Source organism: Miniopterus natalensis, chromosome 2 (assembly GCF_054644295.1).
Source record: "Miniopterus natalensis isolate mMinNat1 chromosome 2, mMinNat1.hap1, whole genome shotgun sequence".
Classification (NCBI taxonomy): Eukaryota; Metazoa; Chordata; class Mammalia; order Chiroptera; family Miniopteridae; genus Miniopterus; species Miniopterus natalensis.
Window position 1 is genome coordinate 176,262,083 of NC_142082.1, and position 17,048 is coordinate 176,279,130.

Sequence of the window (17,048 nt, forward strand, 5' to 3'; positions counted from 1 at the left end):
CCGGGAGTGACATGACGTTAGAAAGATTTCGTCTTGTAAAGCCCCTCACGACAGCTGGCCTGGGCCTTTGGCCCTAAGAACCGCCCTTTCCCCCACCCGTAGCAGAAGTCCAAGAAGAGACTGTCCTGACGGATGCCGCCCCGCCGACCCCGTCGCCAGCGCCGTTTTCTCCGGCACAGTCCGCCACGTCGGTGGAAGGGCCGCCCCCGTCCTCCCCGGTCAGCAGCCCTTCCCCCGAGTACGCCGGCCTCAGCACCACAGGTAACGGGAGGTCCCTCGGGGCGCTCAGTGGGAAGGTGATGTTTAAAGCAAGAGCTTTCTGGATAAACATTCGTGTCCCTCCAGCCCCGCCCCCCACAAGGCCAAAACCTGAGTATTTTCCTGGACTTATAGGTGACTTGCAGCTATTCACTGATTCGCTTGTACATGTTCCTTATGCTTCTGTTTTCAAGTGGGCAGACTAAGTACATGGTAAAATCACTACCACATCCCAAAACCTAAGCCATTAAAATGATATAAAACATAAATTAATAAACAGCCATTCTTTTTTTAAATATATTTTACTTATTGATTTCAGAGAGAGGAGAGAGAAATAGAAACATCAATGATGAGAGCCATTGATCGGCTGCCTCCTGCACGCCCCCCACTGGGGAGCGCGCCCACAACCCAGGCATGTGCCCTGACCGGGAATTGAACCCTGGTCTCCTGGATCCTAGGTCAACGCTCAACTGCTGAGCCACGCCTGCCGGGCCACAGCTATTCTTGAAAACAAGAAAGGGAGCTCTCTGCGAACCACAAACAGAGAGGCAGCTCTGGAGAGTGGGGCAGACAGAAAGCCATATACCAAGCATGACAACCCTTATCAAGACAGGCAGTGATGAGGTGCCAGCTAGTGCTGTGGGGTCCCCAAGGAAGGAGAGAAGCTGGTCAGAGGTCTCAGGGAAGACCTCACAAAGGAGGATGATTTCAGCTGGAACTTGACTTTGACAAAGGTCTGCAGAAGGGCCGTTTGGGCAGAGGCCAGTATGAGCACACGCACAGGGTGGGGAAGCGTGGGCCTTTGAGAGAATGGTGACCTCTGGCTCCAGTGTCACATGTCCTCTCAGGAGTCACACAGGCGGGGAAGGCAAGCTGGAGTCACATCCTAGAGGGTCCTGAATGCCAAGGCAAGGTTTGGAAAAGTGATGTTACAGGGGTAATAATAGCTACTTGTTAGTGTCCAAATGTTGATTTACGACATACAAAGGACCTTTGCATAACTGTCTCACTTGATATTCACAATAACACTGCAAGGTAGATACTGTTCCATTTTATGGAGGAGAAATAGAGGGTGAGGAAGGTTAAATTCCTTGTTCTGGGTGCAATAGTCAGTAGTAGACAGAAATAATTTCATTCAATTCAGCAAATCTCCTTGCTCACAAGACTTGTGGAAATGTTACATTGTATGTGCAATATTCAGTAAGTGTTAGCTAATATGTAATAATAATGAAGAGGAAGTGTGTGTGTGTGTGAGCCTCAGATTTTCTCACATGGCTGCAATCAGATGAAGTACGACAGGCCAAAGTGCTTTGTTGGCAGCAAGGTGCTCTCCAGACAGAAGGGGTTACTGTTAGGAAGGCCTGCACTGTTAGGAAGGCCTGCAAGGTGAGCTACCACTGAGAATGCGCGGGAGCTAGAGCGAGAGGCAGTCCGTTTCCTTCCCACCTGAACTCAGCGGACAGGAGAGACACCTTCGGGCGAGGGGCAAGACTCAAGGCAGCCTTGAAAGACACGAAGGGCTCAGCCAGCAGAAGAGGAGCGGGCTCACAGGAACAAAGCAGGACCACCCTCTGCTGGATGGGCCCCGGGCGGGGTGGGGCAGATGGGCGGACCAGTCTCTGTGGCGTGGAGGGCCTGCTACGACTGTGGTAATTAAGTCTTTATCTTTCCATCCCAGTCTGCTCTAGTAGTCTCCCAGTTACCCAAGCACCAGCTCTGGCAGTCAGCTTCAAATCTTTCCTTTCCCTCAGCTCCTGCGGTAGGATCGGCTAAGCCACTCTAACAAACAGATCCAGACATGGAAGGAGTTAACAGGAATAAAAATCTGTTTCATGGTTGCAAACAGTGCTGGCAGGGTATTTAGGCTGGAGAGGAGGCACATGCTCCTTCAAAATTAGGCTCCACCATACCCCAGGGCAGTGGTTCTCAAAGTGTGGTCCATGGACCAGCAATATCAGCATCTCCTGGGAACTTGTTAGAAATGCTCAGTAATAGGTCCCAGGGATTTGCTCAACAAGCCTCCAGGTGATTCTAATTCTCACTGTTTTGAGGACCTCCGCCTTAGGGCTTTGTCAAGCCCTGGCCTGAAGGTGGCACGTCAGTCCCACTCATAACCCATCACCTAGGGCTTGGTCACAGGGCCTCATGTAACTGTAGAGGGAGCCTGGAAAATATAGGATCATGTGTCCCCAGGTAGGGAAGAGGGGATGGACTGAGGGGAGACACTGGCATTTTCCAGCACACCTCCCAAGTCCAGTGGTTCCAGTACCGATCTGGACCTGCCCATTCCTCCCACCCCGCTGGTGCCATCTGGTTCAGGCATCCCCACCTCTCATGGACTCAACAGTGACTCTCAAGCTGGTTGGCTACCTGCCTCCAGAGTCTCGTCTGTCCGCCTCCACACTGCCCGCTGGGCTTATTTCCCTGAAGCTTATGCCTCTTCAGAGTGCTGGGGCCCAGAGTTCACTGCCTCACACCAAACCCCAAAGCTCTCATTGTCCACATCACCTCCAGGACTGTCTTCCCATCCTGTGGGAGACAGCCCTGCTCATCCTTGACGTTTGTTTCCCTCACCCTCCGGGTTAGAATCTTGCTCAAGACCCTCATAGCATGGGCTCAATTATATACTAGTTCTGCTTAGAACAGGACTGTTTTCAGAGTAGATGAGAACCCAGTTTTATCTTTGGAAGACCAAATAAGTAGGGTAAGACTGCCCTATTTAGGATGTTGTCTTTTATCCATTCATTCACTCACACATCTCTCCATTTATGCAATAAATATTTCTCTTGTGGCTTCTATGTGCTAAACAGTTCAGAGGGCTGGTGGTGCAAACAAGGGAATCGTGGTCCCTGCCCCGAGGGTGCCAATTGTGTAGCGGTTAGGATTCTGATGACAAACAATGTAAAGCGATGAGCTCTGGCTTGGGCGAAGCGTCAGGGTGTTAGGCGAGCTCAGAAGCGGCCTCCAGCCTGTATTTGGAGGGTCTGGGAAGGCTGAATAATGGGAGGGAAGGTGTTCCAGGCACAGGAAGTAAGCAGTACAAAAGCCCGGAGGCTAGAGAGCATGCCGTTTTCAGGGAATTTGAGGTGTATATTCCAGCAGTCTTTTGATTATTTCCTTCCCCAAAGCTTCCTCTCCCCAGAACTGGAGCTGCTCAGAGGGGAAATGAGCAGATGCTGAGGAGCCACTGAGGTGCGTGCCTCCTCTGTACTTTGCCAGAGGCAGACTTGCCAGCAGACTCAGCGGTCCTTTGTCAGGAGCTGCTGGGGAGCCTGGACTCCTCAAGACTTGAAAAGTATGGTTGATGGAACTGGCATGAGATGGAGCTTTGATTTCACTCTGGGTGCACAGCTAGAGACAGTTCTCTTCTATGCAAATTTTGATTTGAACATCGCCAAATTTTCTTTACATAGATGCACCTCAGATCATGTTTTGTTTTCTACTTTGAAGAGAAAGAACTTAACTGCCCCCACCCTCACCTCCCCCCAGGTTCTCTCCTAGTGGGTTGTTGCAGTTCCTGCTTGGAGGGCTCAGGAAGAGGAATTAATTATAACGAACAACCTTGTTCAGTGACAGTAAAAAAGGGACAGGAAGTGAAGCACTGTTCACAGCTCTTCAGCTGCTCAGGGGTCTTCCCAGTCTAGAATTACGGGGCAGCCACCCCCAGTCCCCGGCCTCCCTGGGAAAGGAGCAAGGGCAGAAGGAACAGCCAGGAGCCACTGACCCGAGTCATCCTGCCCCAGACCCTGCCCCCAGCCTGGGAGACACACGCAAGCCAGTCAGTGATAACATCCTTATAACAAAATAAACAGGGAAATTATGCAAATAAAACAGTTCTGCATTATGAAGCAGAAACAATGTGAGTGGAACCTTTCTTGCCCTGTAGCAACATAACAAACAGTCTCTAGGGAAACGGGACGGAGGAGTGTGGAGCGAGGCTTCTGGGATCTTCGGACGCTCAGCCGGCCAGTGAGCCGCCTGGCTTTCCTCCTCGAGGTGTGGCAGGCGTGGCAGGCAGAGCCTCGGCAGTGTCATAAACGTGTGCAGAGGTTTCTGTGCAATGTGTTCAAGTCATAAAAGTAGCTTCTCAGAAACACAAATGTGAACCAGCTTCTCCTCAGATGACTATAACCTTTGAAGATTTTGGCACATTCCAGCTTTGTTCTCAGATATCTCCAGGGGGCATTAAAAATGTCATCCTACATAAAACCAGGTATAATATTTTTGTCAAGTACCGCTTTTGAATACTCCATCGGTAAATTAGACTGGCTCTTGGCATGTAGTGTGGGTCATGGTCTTGGAGGAAACATAAATATAATTTCCTAACAACATGTATGGTTTTATAGGCATTACATTATAAAGCACAAATTACTTAGTTAGGATATGTGCCTAAATAGTAAGAAACCTCTTATGGCAGGCTTCTTAAAGTGGGAGATTTTTGTGATTTTTCATTAGGCAACATTGTAAATTGGGAAGCAATTATGCATCTTATAAAATGCATTTGCCATGTTTCTTTTTTAAAAAGGTTAACTCAGCATATGGTTTTCATGGACAGTTAACTTTTACTTCCATCTTAAAATTATTGCTTGTTTATATACCGTTACTTTCCAAAAAGGATCTGAAGTGGTTAACAAAGAAAAAATAGGAAAAAAAATGAAGCAAAACCAATTTTTTTAAAAAGAACCCAAACCAGGAAGCAAGAAATAAAGAAGTGGGTAAACAAAATAAACTCTTGGCTAAACCAGTTTATTAACACCTTCCGTGAAAGTTTGTGTGATCTAATGATTTGCTGGGTTTCTAGCCCACTCGGAATGATAGTGCTCAGACGAGGGACTTATCAAGTCCAACTTACTGAGGGTCAAGCCAATCAGGTGTCTGTGACTCTTCCACAAATTAGTGTCTCACTTTTTTTAAAAAATATATCTTTATTGATCTCAGAGGGAGGAAGGGGGCGGGGAGAGAGACAGACAGACAGACAGAACATAAATGATGAGTTATTGATCGGCTGCCTCCTGCATGCTCCCCAGTGGGGATTGAGCCCACAACCCCGGCATGTGCCCTGACCGGTAACCAAACCCCAAAACTTTTGGTGCATGGGACAAAGCTCCAACCAACTGAGCCATCCGGCCAGGGCCCTTTGGCATCTTTTTGATACAAGGACTAATGAGTACACAGTGGTAGAGATACGGAGTGTGACTCCCTAGGAATACGGCCACTCTGCTTGTCTATGTCTAGCTCTGTGTCCACACCTGAATACATGTATTTCTAAATGTGTTTCCTTAAGACTGTATTTAGTAATTGTTTCCAAAAAGGAAAAAGAAAAAAAAAGAAAGTGAAAGGAAAGGAATTTCAGGCACCAAAAACTGAACCTGAGGCCCAGCCGATTTTGATTGGGCAAGTTCGATTCCATGGCAAAGCCCTGGTGAGAGACTGGTTAAATGTTGTTCCATTTCAGCAGGTCTCCACAAGCAGGTACCTATGATTCCCATATGTCCTCCTTTGGTCTCCTAACTGTTTGAGCTTGCCGCCCCCCAGATGACCCAGCAGAGTTCAGAAACCTTAACTTTCTTTAAGGAACTCCGGCTCTCTCCCTCCTCAGGAGCATGGCAGGTGGTACCAGACTGGCCTGCCCACTTAACATGACATTGGGCTGCAGTTCTTCAATGTTATTTAAAGCAAAATCTTAAGCTCCCACTCCATCCGGGTCAGGCCACCAAAGGGTTCTAAGACCTTGTTTATGATGCCATTTTAAGGATTCTTTCCTTCAACAGTGACAATAAAAGTTAACTATTAAACTCGTGTTTTCACCTCCCCACCATGGGTTCCCTCCAACACAAAACCAGCGAAGTAAACCATTGAGATGCCAGGATGCCTAAAGAAATAGGGCAAACTCCTCATAAACAGCCCTGGCTGCAGAACATGCGGCCTGCCCGCTGCGTTTTCTCTGTCAGCGGAGGAGGTAACCAGATAGCTGGCCCCTGCTCTCCCCAGATAGCGAAAGCCCGGTTATCCTGAGCGCGGCTACGCTGGCCGGGTACACAGCCGCTGCGGCCCTGCCCCAGCCCCACAGCCCGTCCAGAACTTCCCTGTCGCTGCCACTGAGTCCCTCCTCCATCCCTGCTGCCTCCTTTTCTTAAAGGAATGAAATCAGGAAGGAAGCTGGGATTGAAAATAGATGGTTAATCTGCTCCGACTTCACACCATCAAGATCTCGGCTTGTGCTGGGCCTTTGGATTTGCTCATTCATTCATTCCGTGTATTCTGGGGCCAGACTGTGAATCAGCATCTCCTTGGGAACTGATTGGTTTGCTGCTCCTGCTCAGTTATGTCAATTAGAGTTTGGCCATGGGACTGTTGATAAAGTTTAACTCAAACAGATGAGTTTTTCACCTTCAGCAAGTATTCCCCTTAAGTAAAACTACCTTGAGGATAAATGATAGTCAATGGGATTTATATGTATATATAAAATACCTTCTTTCCCTGCCTCAGTCTTGAAGGTTTGTTTAGTATCACATATTGTCAAGCAACACTGTTCAAATAGAACTTCTTGTGATGATGGAAACTTTTTTTACCCAAGCTGTCTAAATTAATAGACACTAACCACATGTGGCTACTGAGCACTTCATATGTGGCTAGTGCAACTAAAAGCAACTTAATTTAAGAAAAAAAAAAATCTTTATTGATTTCAGAGAGAGGAAGGGAGAGGGAGAAAGAGAAACATCAATGATGAGCAAGTCATTGATCGGCTGCCTCCTGCATGTCCCCTACTGGGGATCGAGCCCACAAACCCAGGCATGCGCCCTGACCAGGAATCAAACCCTGATCTCCTGGATTCTAGGTCGACACTCAACCACTAAGTCACACCAGCTGGGCAAAAAAACCGAATTTTTAATTGTATTTCATTTTAAATTTAAATACCCACCGATGGCTGTTGGCTACTGTTTTATGACAGAGCAGCTCTAGAGTCTGGAAATATGTAAAGGAGCTTGTTTCTCAGGAAGGTACTAACAAAAGGCTAAGATTAGCTGTAAACCTAAGCAACTTCTGGGATGGTTCATAGAATCCTAGTGAGGAAAAGGCTTAGTCCAAGATCTGAAGGAAGGGCATGGCCAGGAAGCCTGGGAAGTAGTCTAAATTTTCACCTGCATGTATCAAACTCACAACTCTGACTTTTAATGGCCCTCAACATGCAGGGTGCATGACAGGAGGCAGTGTGTTTCCAAGCCTTGCCACTCAAAGTGTGGTCCATGGACCAACAGCATGGTCATCATTGAGAAGCTTGTTATAAATGCAGACTCACTAGTTCGACTCCCAACCTGTCAAATCAGAATCTGCATTTTAGCAAGAATGATTCAAATGCACATTGAACTGTGAGAAGCAATTGTTGTGGAAAGGTTTGGAGCTGGTCTGGTCTGAGTTCAAATCCCAACTCTGCCACTTACCTGAGCAAGTCTTGGGCCTCAATTTTCTCACTAAACAAGACACTAATAGTACTTATCTCAAAAGGTTATTGTGAAGATTCAAAGAGTTGATGTATAAAAAGAAACTAGCGTGAGGTCTGGTTTATGTTGGATGATCAATCATTCATTCATTTATTCAACAACTCACTACTGTGCCTATTATATTCTGAGCACCCTTCCTGTCCTGTGTTTAAAATCCCAGGGATAAAAAACAAACAAAAAACGGGGGGGGGGGGGGGGGTAATGTTTCGTTGGGGATGGAAAGAAAATGTTCCTCTCTAGCAATTTCAATACGACAACATGAACAACTTTTCTGTATAGGATTCTCAAATCCTATAGGATCTTTATGGGATTCTCAAACATCAGGGGCTCCCCGCTCTGTCCTCGGACTTTCAAATCAGGGTAGAGGATGGCGGGGGGAGAACTAGAGAAAGTTAGGGAATGAGACAACTTGGAAAGGTTTGTTATGGTTTTATCAACAAACAAAAAGAAGTTAGAGCTGTCTTAAAAATTAAGCACAAACTGTTCACTGCACAGATTTTCTTTTATTAGTTTCCTTAAGATAGAAGAAGCCGCAGTTCTCACTGGAGGTCCCACGGGTAGGAAAGGGAGGGAATGCAGGGTGTTCTTTTCTGCTACCCCGGCAGAAAGGGTCTCTCACCCAAGCCAGTAGGTGTTAATCTGCTTAAGCCTGCCTGAGTGGGTCTGTTAGCCTGCTGGCACATGGCCATTTAGGGGTTTTGTTTCCCAGACCACAGGAGCCCATTTTTCCAAGAGTTCCACTAGCTTTTTGTTTGATAACGTCTATTTCTAGCAGCATTTACTCCCTCAACAACACATTCAATGGAACAGAAATTTACTGAACACCTACTATTAGGCAGACCCTCTGTTGGGGACACAGATGAATGAGGAACAGTTGCTGTGCTCCAGGAGCTCACACAAAGTAGCTTCTGCTGCATTCTCTCAGGTGCTGGCTGTTATCACCGCCTCTTCCTACTTCTGGGGGGGCGGGGTGGGGGGAGAGAAAATCCTCTGGCTTCCTTAGCTGCCCCCTTTCAATCCCCACTGACCTCACTGTGCTCCCCTGAGGTCCCAGGGGCATCAAGGGTTAATTACTTGCTGGCTGTGGCTGGTTCATTGTTCTTACAAACTTCCTACCTCCTTCCAATTCCATTTCCAATTGTAAAATTTGCTTAAGTTTAATATTTTTCTTTTCACAGAGGCAATACACATTCATTATAGAAAAATACAGATAAGCAAAATAAAGAAAAATTTAAAAACCATCCTCAATCCCACCACTAAGAGATAACCTGTTTTAATAAAAATTATACATAGGCTGTTCAAAATGTAGGGGAAGGCATCACACAAAGTCCAGTCATTTTCCTTCCAGTCTTCTTGCAGGTATTAAAAATGATGCCTAACACACAGCCTGCTAAAGTCATCTTTTGAGGGCAAATACAGTGTAGGTGTGCAAACTAGGAAGGGGTGCTTTTAGCCATGCTGGTGAATAAGGACTCCAGGCATTTTACAGAAAAACCTGGTTAGAAGTTTGCTGTCATTGGCTGAATTACTGCTGCTATTCAAATACTTCATCCCTTAGGATCTGAAATGGGAAATAAGGACATTTCTCTCTTAAGCAAGTCTGATATAAGAATACCCAAAGTTGTGATGCAGAGTGCTTGACCGTCCTTGCCGGGCCCAGGCTCTGCCACGTCATCTCAATTAATCCTCACGATAGCCCTTCAAGATAGATACTATTAGCCCCATTTCACCGGCAAGGAAAGAAAGGCTCCTAAAGTTTAAGAGGCTGGGCCAGGGGCTTACAGAGTCCGCAGCAGAACTAGCACCCAGAGTGAAGGGACTATGGTAGAGTAAGCGGGAAGGGTGTGGCAGACCAGGGTTGAGAGCCCCCTGGGCCACCCACTCACTGCGGGACCTTGGGCGAGCTGTTTAACATGCCACGGCTCCCTGAACTGGGCTTTTGTGCAACGCCAGGAGCCTGCAATTAGTGTTGACACAGGAACAGTCTTGAAAATCAAGACATGGGGTCCGTTGTAAGGGCGTCTGAAAGAGATTCCTGTTTGTTCTGAGTTCCAAGGACAGTATACTCCTGAGGATTTGTTTACCATCCTATGGCTCCTAACCTGTCAGCTCTCCCGTTTGCTGTTGGCTCCTGGGAAACTCTGAGCCAAGTCTAAGGCCCACCTAGAATGAATTTGGACCTTTAGGGAATGCATGTTTCATCTCATTCCTGAGTGCACTTTTTGCTCCAGTTTTGTTTTAATTTCTACTTTCACTGCCTGGGGATAATTTTTCTCCTGAGGGTGTCTGTAATGCACTTAGCACAGTGCCTGGCCTATATTAGATGCTCAACAAATGGTGTCTCCTTTTATGCTCTAGGATTGCATCTGTGTCACTTCATAAAAAATAAAAAAAAGACATTATTTGTATTCCAAAAGATTCTCCAATTTACAGGAGGGTTCAATAGAAAGCTCTTTTAAACATGTAACTAACACATATATTTAAAATAGGGCACTATTTTCACAAACCCTTACAGGTACTCCTTACCGCTCTCTGTCCCATAGTTGGCTCAGTGCTGACCTACCAGCTCTTCACTTCCTCCTGCTCCGCGTCAGTGCAGCTACTCTTGTGTGCTATTTGCAAAGTGTTTGGGATGGAATGGGGTGAATTTTTTAAATGAAAACCTTTTCTCTATCTTTCCAGAGGAATTTTAAGATAGAAATGGTATGCTGCAGAATATACAGAATTGGTGAACCAAGTTTTCTCTTTTATACTTATTTTTTTAAAAATTTTTTGTCACTTTATTCATTTTTTTTGTTTTTAGAGAGAGAGGAAGAAACATCAATGTGAGAGGGAAATATCAATCAGCATGCCCTCTACTGGGGGTGGAGCCTGAAACCCCGTCATGTGCCCTGACTGGGAATCGAACCAGCAACCTTTTGGTTCACTGGACAATGCCCAACCAACTGGGCCACACTGGCCAGGGCTTCTCTTTTATTTCTTAAAATTGGCCTCCCTTAACCAATTCTTTAGTTTTTCATGTACCTACAAGGGGGAGTTGAATGCTATTTCCTCTACCTTCTAAAATTAGGTTTAATCATTTCCACGATGTCGACATTCTAGAATTTATCAGAAATTAAGTTGATGAGTTTCTTGTCAAGTTTATTAAATACCATAGGCATATTTATTATTAGCGATTTCTTAAATCATCATTTTTTTACTCTAACCATCTCATAAAATTCTTAAGCATCTTTAGTATTTTTAATTTTGTCAGTTTCTTTTCTCAGTCCCTAGCACTTTCAAGGTATCCAATTAAAAAGTAAATTAGTGGAATTAATAATATGTATGGAATAGGTCACGGTTAAGGTCACTGTCTAATAATCTTCAAAAAGACCTGGGCAAGCAGAGCTCACTAATCTACTTATGTTTACTTAAAGCAATTTGTTGGATCCTTAACACCTGTTGAGTTGAGTGCTAAGAAGTTATTTTGCTAGGCCTATGGAGCTTCGTTGCCCCAAGCCTTCTTTTGTTCTCTCTCCTTCCCTCACTCCGTCTTTCTTTCTTGCTATCTTTCCTTTTCCATTTCTTCCTTTTAAAAACTTTATTGAAAATACTTTGGCCTCCAGGCTCTGTGCTAAACACTGGGGGATACAATAGTGGGCAAAATAGACAAGGCCTCTACCCTCATGGAGTTTATAGCCCGAGGCAGGGGTGGAAGATAGGCATTAATCAAATCACATTCATTAATGGATGGATGTAAGATTACAAATTGTGGTAGACACCGTCAAGGACTATAGTGCAGTGTGGGGCCGGACCCAGTCTGGGCCTAGGAGACAGCTTATCTATATTGAGATATGAAGCATGCACAGGCACTAAGGGAAGCATGAGGGTTCCAGGCAGCAGAAACAGCATGTGCAAAGGCCCTGTGGTGCTGGGAGTCATGGTACTCTGGAAAAAAGTGAAAGAAAGATATTATGGCTGGATTGGAGAGAACAGAAGCAGGGGGTAGGGGATGCTTCTGGTGAGGTCAGCAGGGCCAGAGACATATGCTTCGTAAGGATTTTGGCTTTCAGCTCAAGAGCCATGGGAAGCCACTGAAGTGTTCTAAGGAAGAGCTGGCAGTGCGAGAGCTGTACTAGGACTGATGCATCTTAATTTGTCTCTGCAGGACCGATGCAGTCATACACGTGGTCTCTAACCTACACAGTGACAACGGCGGCAGGGTCCCCAGCTGAGAACTCCCAACAGCTCCCCTGTATGAGGAGTACTCATGTGCCTTCCTCCACCGTCACACACAGGATACCCGTTTACCCGCACAGAGAGGAGCACGGGTAAGTGACTTTCCTGGGATGGCGCCTTCTAAATTTGATTTTAAAGAGCAGGGCTCACTTGGCAGTTGTTTTCTCAAAGGGCAGGAAGAGGGCCACCCTTTGCTGAGTTCTCACAGTGTGCTCAGCAGTCCCCGAGGTGGGTGTTAGTGACTCCACTTTGTAGATGGGGACACTGAGACTTGGTTGATGAAGTACAGCTCCTCAGAGTCACACAGCTGGTAAACGTGGGGTCCAGACGGAGCAGCTGTCTGCTCCAGAGCCTTTGCTCCTTCAGAGTCTCAGCTGGAAACTCCCATTCAGCAGTCCCCTCGGCGGCTCTGTGTGCACTTTGCAGCCTTATAAAGCTTCACGGTAGGTCCCGGTCTTTTATGACTGTTTGGAGGAGGGCTTCCCCACCTGAGAGCTGGAGGTCCTGGAGGGCAGTGATCATGAATGGGGTCAGGGAACGCCTGTGGGTTCCAGTGGTGCTTTGGACCCTGTATTGTGTAGTGATGTTGCTGTGATGAATCATCTGCAAAGCCATTGAAAGTTGTGGCCTGAATCATAGTAGCTCTTTGCCATTATGCGTTGTCTTTATCAAAAGACACTAACCTTGCAGTGTCTAATGCAGTGATCTGAAAGACGCTTATGATGTTAAAAAGCGTCTCACCCTCAAGGTGAGGCTCTGCGGTGTGGTGCAGTGAGCCTCGCAGCCAGGTTCCAGCAGACCAGCTGCAGGGGAAAACACGAGGGGGAGAAGGAGCCGGAAGGGGAGAGGGAGGAGAGGGAGGAGGAGGAGGAGGGGGGAGGGGGAAGGGGAGGAGAGAGGAGGGGAGGGGGAGGGGGAAGGGGAGGAGAGAGGAAGGGGGAGGGAGGAGGGGGGGAGGGGGATGAGCGAGGAAGGGGGCGGGGGAGGACCTCTCAGGTCCCGTCCTCTCGGTGGCCCAGCATAGTGCAGCAAGGTGGCAACCCTGAGGGTGGGCATCCTCAAGTTATTTCCATTGCTTCAGGTGCCCCCGATGCATCTGTAGGGCAGCCATTATTTTTCAGGGGCCTCTTTGAGTATTTCCCCACACATTTAGAATAAACTTTGAGAGCTTTTTGACCCTGCAGGAATGGCCAAGTAGACATCCACACGGTCATCCATCTGCATCTTTGCTGTGAGGTTATTATTAAAGCAGTGATAAGACCATCCCGTGTGCCCATAGGGTTGGCTTTAGGGAGTGTCTTCACACGTGTGACCCTCCGAATCAGCGTGTGCAGCACGTGCAGATGAGAGAACGAGGCTGTGAGCAGCCCAAGGTCCCCAGCTGCAAAGTGTGGAACCAGGCCGAGAGCTGGGGTTTCTGACACCCGGCTGGCCAGGCCGTGGTGTTTGCTCCCAGGACAGAGCTCACAGACGAGACTCTGTCCTTCCCCATCATGGGGAAGCCGAGGCCTGAAAACAAAAACACAGATCCCACAGCAGCTGCTTTTTTTGCTCTTGGACTTCAGGCTATAATAGGGGGTTTTTAAGACAACAGGTGCGGAGGTTCCATCACTAATTAGGTTTGGCTCAGGACTAGCTTTTGTTCCCTCAGCTCCTGGTGCCAGGGGAGAAGGCAAATCAACCTGGGAGTTTAATTTACCACAACAAAGCCACAGAGTGGGGACGCTAAGACTGGGGGAAAAAATGGGGGAAAAAGAGAGAAGAAGGAAAACCAGAGGAGGCGCATTCTTGACGATGTCACACTGATCTGTTCCTCCTGCTATTGCTCACCACAGTCAATGTGCTTGATGCGTTTTAGATACACGGGAAGCTATAACTATGGGAGCTATGGCAACCAGCACCCCCCACCGATGCAGAGCCAGTACCCGGCCCTCCCTCACGAGGCAGCCATCTCTGGACCCCTGCACTACGCCCCTTACCACAGGAGCTCTGCGCAGGTGAGTCGGTGGTCCCACCCACTTGCCCAAGCCCCAGGCCAGGTCTATCAGCGTCACACAGTTAATGAGCACCTGCTGTGTACTGTGTGTGCAGTCCGAGTGTCATGAGGAAAGAGTGGCCTTTCCCCCAGCGTCGTTGGTTCTTCAGTGGCTGCCCCACTTGCTTTCACGCACGTGGGTGCAAACAGTTGTCTTTAGTTCCGCCCTCTCTGACCTCTCTGATCCAATCCGATCAGCTGCGATGTCTGTTGCCCCTTTTCGGGCAGCCCCCTCCGATTGGACCTCGGGTCTCCTTCCCATCACCATTCTCTGGTGCAGACCCTCATCGAGTCCTGCCGGGACTGTTATCTCCTGGCCTTCTAACCAGTGCCTCGGTCTCCCCCATGTGCTCCTTCTCAGTGCAGCCCCCACAAACACTCTTACCAGAAGAATCCTCGAGGCGGACCCTTTATCAGATCATTCTCAGGCCACACGTTGCCTTTGCCCCTCACTGTCTAACAAACCAGATCAACCTCTGTGGCCTGTGGTGAATGGGAATTGTGGCTGTACCTATAACTTCTGTGCTGGGCACTGTACTTGTCTAAGACACTTTCCTGTGCACTGGCCCCAGGCACAGCTGGTCACCAGTTCCATTCAATTCTACATCCTCTGTGTCTCTGCACCCCCGCTGTCCTTGCCTCAGCTCAGGTCTTTATCTAACCTAGATGACAGCAAAAGCCTTCCCATTGGTCTCCATGGTGCCAAACTTGTCCCACTCTGGTCTAGCCCCTACACTGATGCTAAGGGAGTCTTTGGGGGAAAACCCAGTTGGTCATAATACTCCATTTTGTGTGTCATCGCTTTCAGAGTCAAGTTCAATTCCTTAGCATGTCTCTCAAGACTCAGTACCATCTGCCTGCCTCTCTGGCCTACAAAGACCCCTACCCCCATCTCTGCTCCAGCCAGCCAACCCCTGTGCAGTCCGCCATGTCTGTGCCGAGAAAGCTGCTTCTGGCTCAGATCCTCTCCCCCGGCCTCTTCTGCTTGCTGTTCCCAGCAAGCATCTCAAGGTCTTTGTGGCACTTTCTGACACTCGCCCCTTCCTCCAGGACTTTATTATGTCCCACTCCTCTGTACTCGCATTGAACGCTGGGCTTTCCTCGATTAGTAACACTCCTCACACTATTATCATTGCTGGCTTTCCTGACCCCCACAGGGGACTCGAAAACTCCTTGAAAGCAAAAATTAAGTCTAGCATCCCCTGGCCACAGGACTTGCCATCTATCAGAAAGAGCAGCTTGCTTCTACTGAGCATGTGCCGAGCACTTTGCACATCCTCACGGTAACCCTTGCAGAAAAGAAAGGGAGAGGTCTCTTGCTCAAGGATTGACCCCAGGCAGCGTGGCCCAGCTACCCAGGCTCTTACTCCGCCCTCTGTTGCCTCTCCTGGGTGAGCATTCGCCGAGCGATTGCGGAACAGATGAGTGAGCAGGCGGTGGGGCAGCGTCAGCAGCAGTGTGGGTGCCAGGGGTGCTCGGGGTTCGGCAGGTGTGGGAACCGTGGTAGGTTTGGGAGCCTGGGAGGGACAAGGTGAGACCATGCTTAGGAAAGACAGCTCTCGCGGCACTCGCTGCGCGAACCAGAAAGGGGCTGGGAGAGGCAGGAGTGAAGAAGGGAGAAGGCAGGACGTGAGCCGGGGTGGCGGCCCAGTCGCATCAGCTGTCAGGACACAGACTTGCCTCTGAGGAGGGTACAAGGCGAATGTATCCACAACACTCGGCGCTCGGGGCCAACGGGCGTCTGTTTTGATTTCCATCCGAGGTACCAAGGGGAGCCCTGGTATAATCCCCAGATAAGCCAAGAAGTTGATTCCACTAAATCACCACCTGGGGCATTCATTACAGGTCTCCAGCTGCGTCACGCGGAGATGCAGGCTCCTTGGGCACTGCTTCCCTTGGGAGCAGAGTCTGCGCTCCTCTCTGTGACTTAGAGCTGCTGCTGCAGACACAGTATCAGCAACTCATTCATTCCCTCCCTCATTCCTCCAGTGATTGCCAGGTGCCTAGTATGTAGCAAGCACTGCTCTAGCCTTGAGAATACAGCAGAGAATGGGACAGAAACGTGCCTGCTTTGGGAGAGCTGACGCTCCAGGAAGAGACACTAGTCTAAGCAAAGGGGCGAGATCAAGCTAATGTTCCAAACCCCCAGCTCCCGGCATTATCTTCCCTCTTCACCCCCTCGTCCCTCGTCCCTCCTCATGGAATTTCTGCAGCTGGTGTTCTGGGATGATATTTTTAAAGCCATTGCTGTGAAAAAAAAAAAAAGCCAGGGTTTCCTCAAGGCCCATGTGGTCCCTGGTGATGAAAGATAGGTCTGCAGCATCCGCACTGGAAGCCACAGCATTCCCCAACTGGAGCACTGGCATTAACTGTGGGCCCAATGGAAAGGCAAGGACTAAAGGAAAGCTCAGGGTGGAGCGCTTTGAACCCAGGCGAGGATATCTTGTGAGAGGTGACAGGCCCTTGGCTGGCCTCTTCACCACCGTGCCCTGTGGCCCTTAGACAAAGTCTCTGACAACCTCTGACCCCACCACACAGCACACTTTGCACTCTGTGGCTTATGCCATAGTCTCCATTTAGAAAGGGGGGTGGGGAGAAGTTAATTTGTCACATCTCTGCCAGACTAATGAGTGAGGTCAGTGCTTCTGCGGAAGGTACGCCAAAGACAAAGAATCCTTCGTTTTGTTTTTCATTAACATTTATGTATCAAGTGCTGTTTTAGGCACTTTCATTTGGGCACTTAATTCTCACTGCAACCTTGAGAAGAAGGCATTTTCCTCCAATTTTTAAAGATGAGGAAACCGCTTCAGAAGGTAGTCTGCGCCAGGTCAGGCATCCAGTACGTGACACAGCGCAGGCCCCGAAGCAAATTCTCCAACTCCCAGCGCCAAGCCCCCGCATGGACACTGCACTATGTGTGTATTGGAGGGTGGGAGGTAAATTCAAGAGGCTACTGCAACTATTCTCAGTAAGTTTCAAGTTTCCAAGAGAAGAATCACACACCCAAGATACCTTATTTCTTTCCTTTCCTAGTA

The 17,048-nt window shown here is 48.3% G+C and overlaps 1 protein-coding gene across 1 annotated transcript in view; it reads left to right on the forward strand.

Annotated features, from left to right (window-relative positions):
• RFX4 (regulatory factor X4) overlaps positions 1–17,048 on the forward strand; it is a 119,441-nt gene that overhangs the window by 95,624 nt on the left and 6,769 nt on the right. Inside the window, exons 15-17 of the mRNA XM_016223239.2 lie at positions 103–261; positions 11,908–12,070; positions 13,837–13,975. Of these exons, the coding sequence (XP_016078725.1) occupies positions 103–261; positions 11,908–12,070; positions 13,837–13,975 (461 nt within the window). The remainder of the gene's footprint in view (positions 1–102; positions 262–11,907; positions 12,071–13,836; positions 13,976–17,048) is intronic.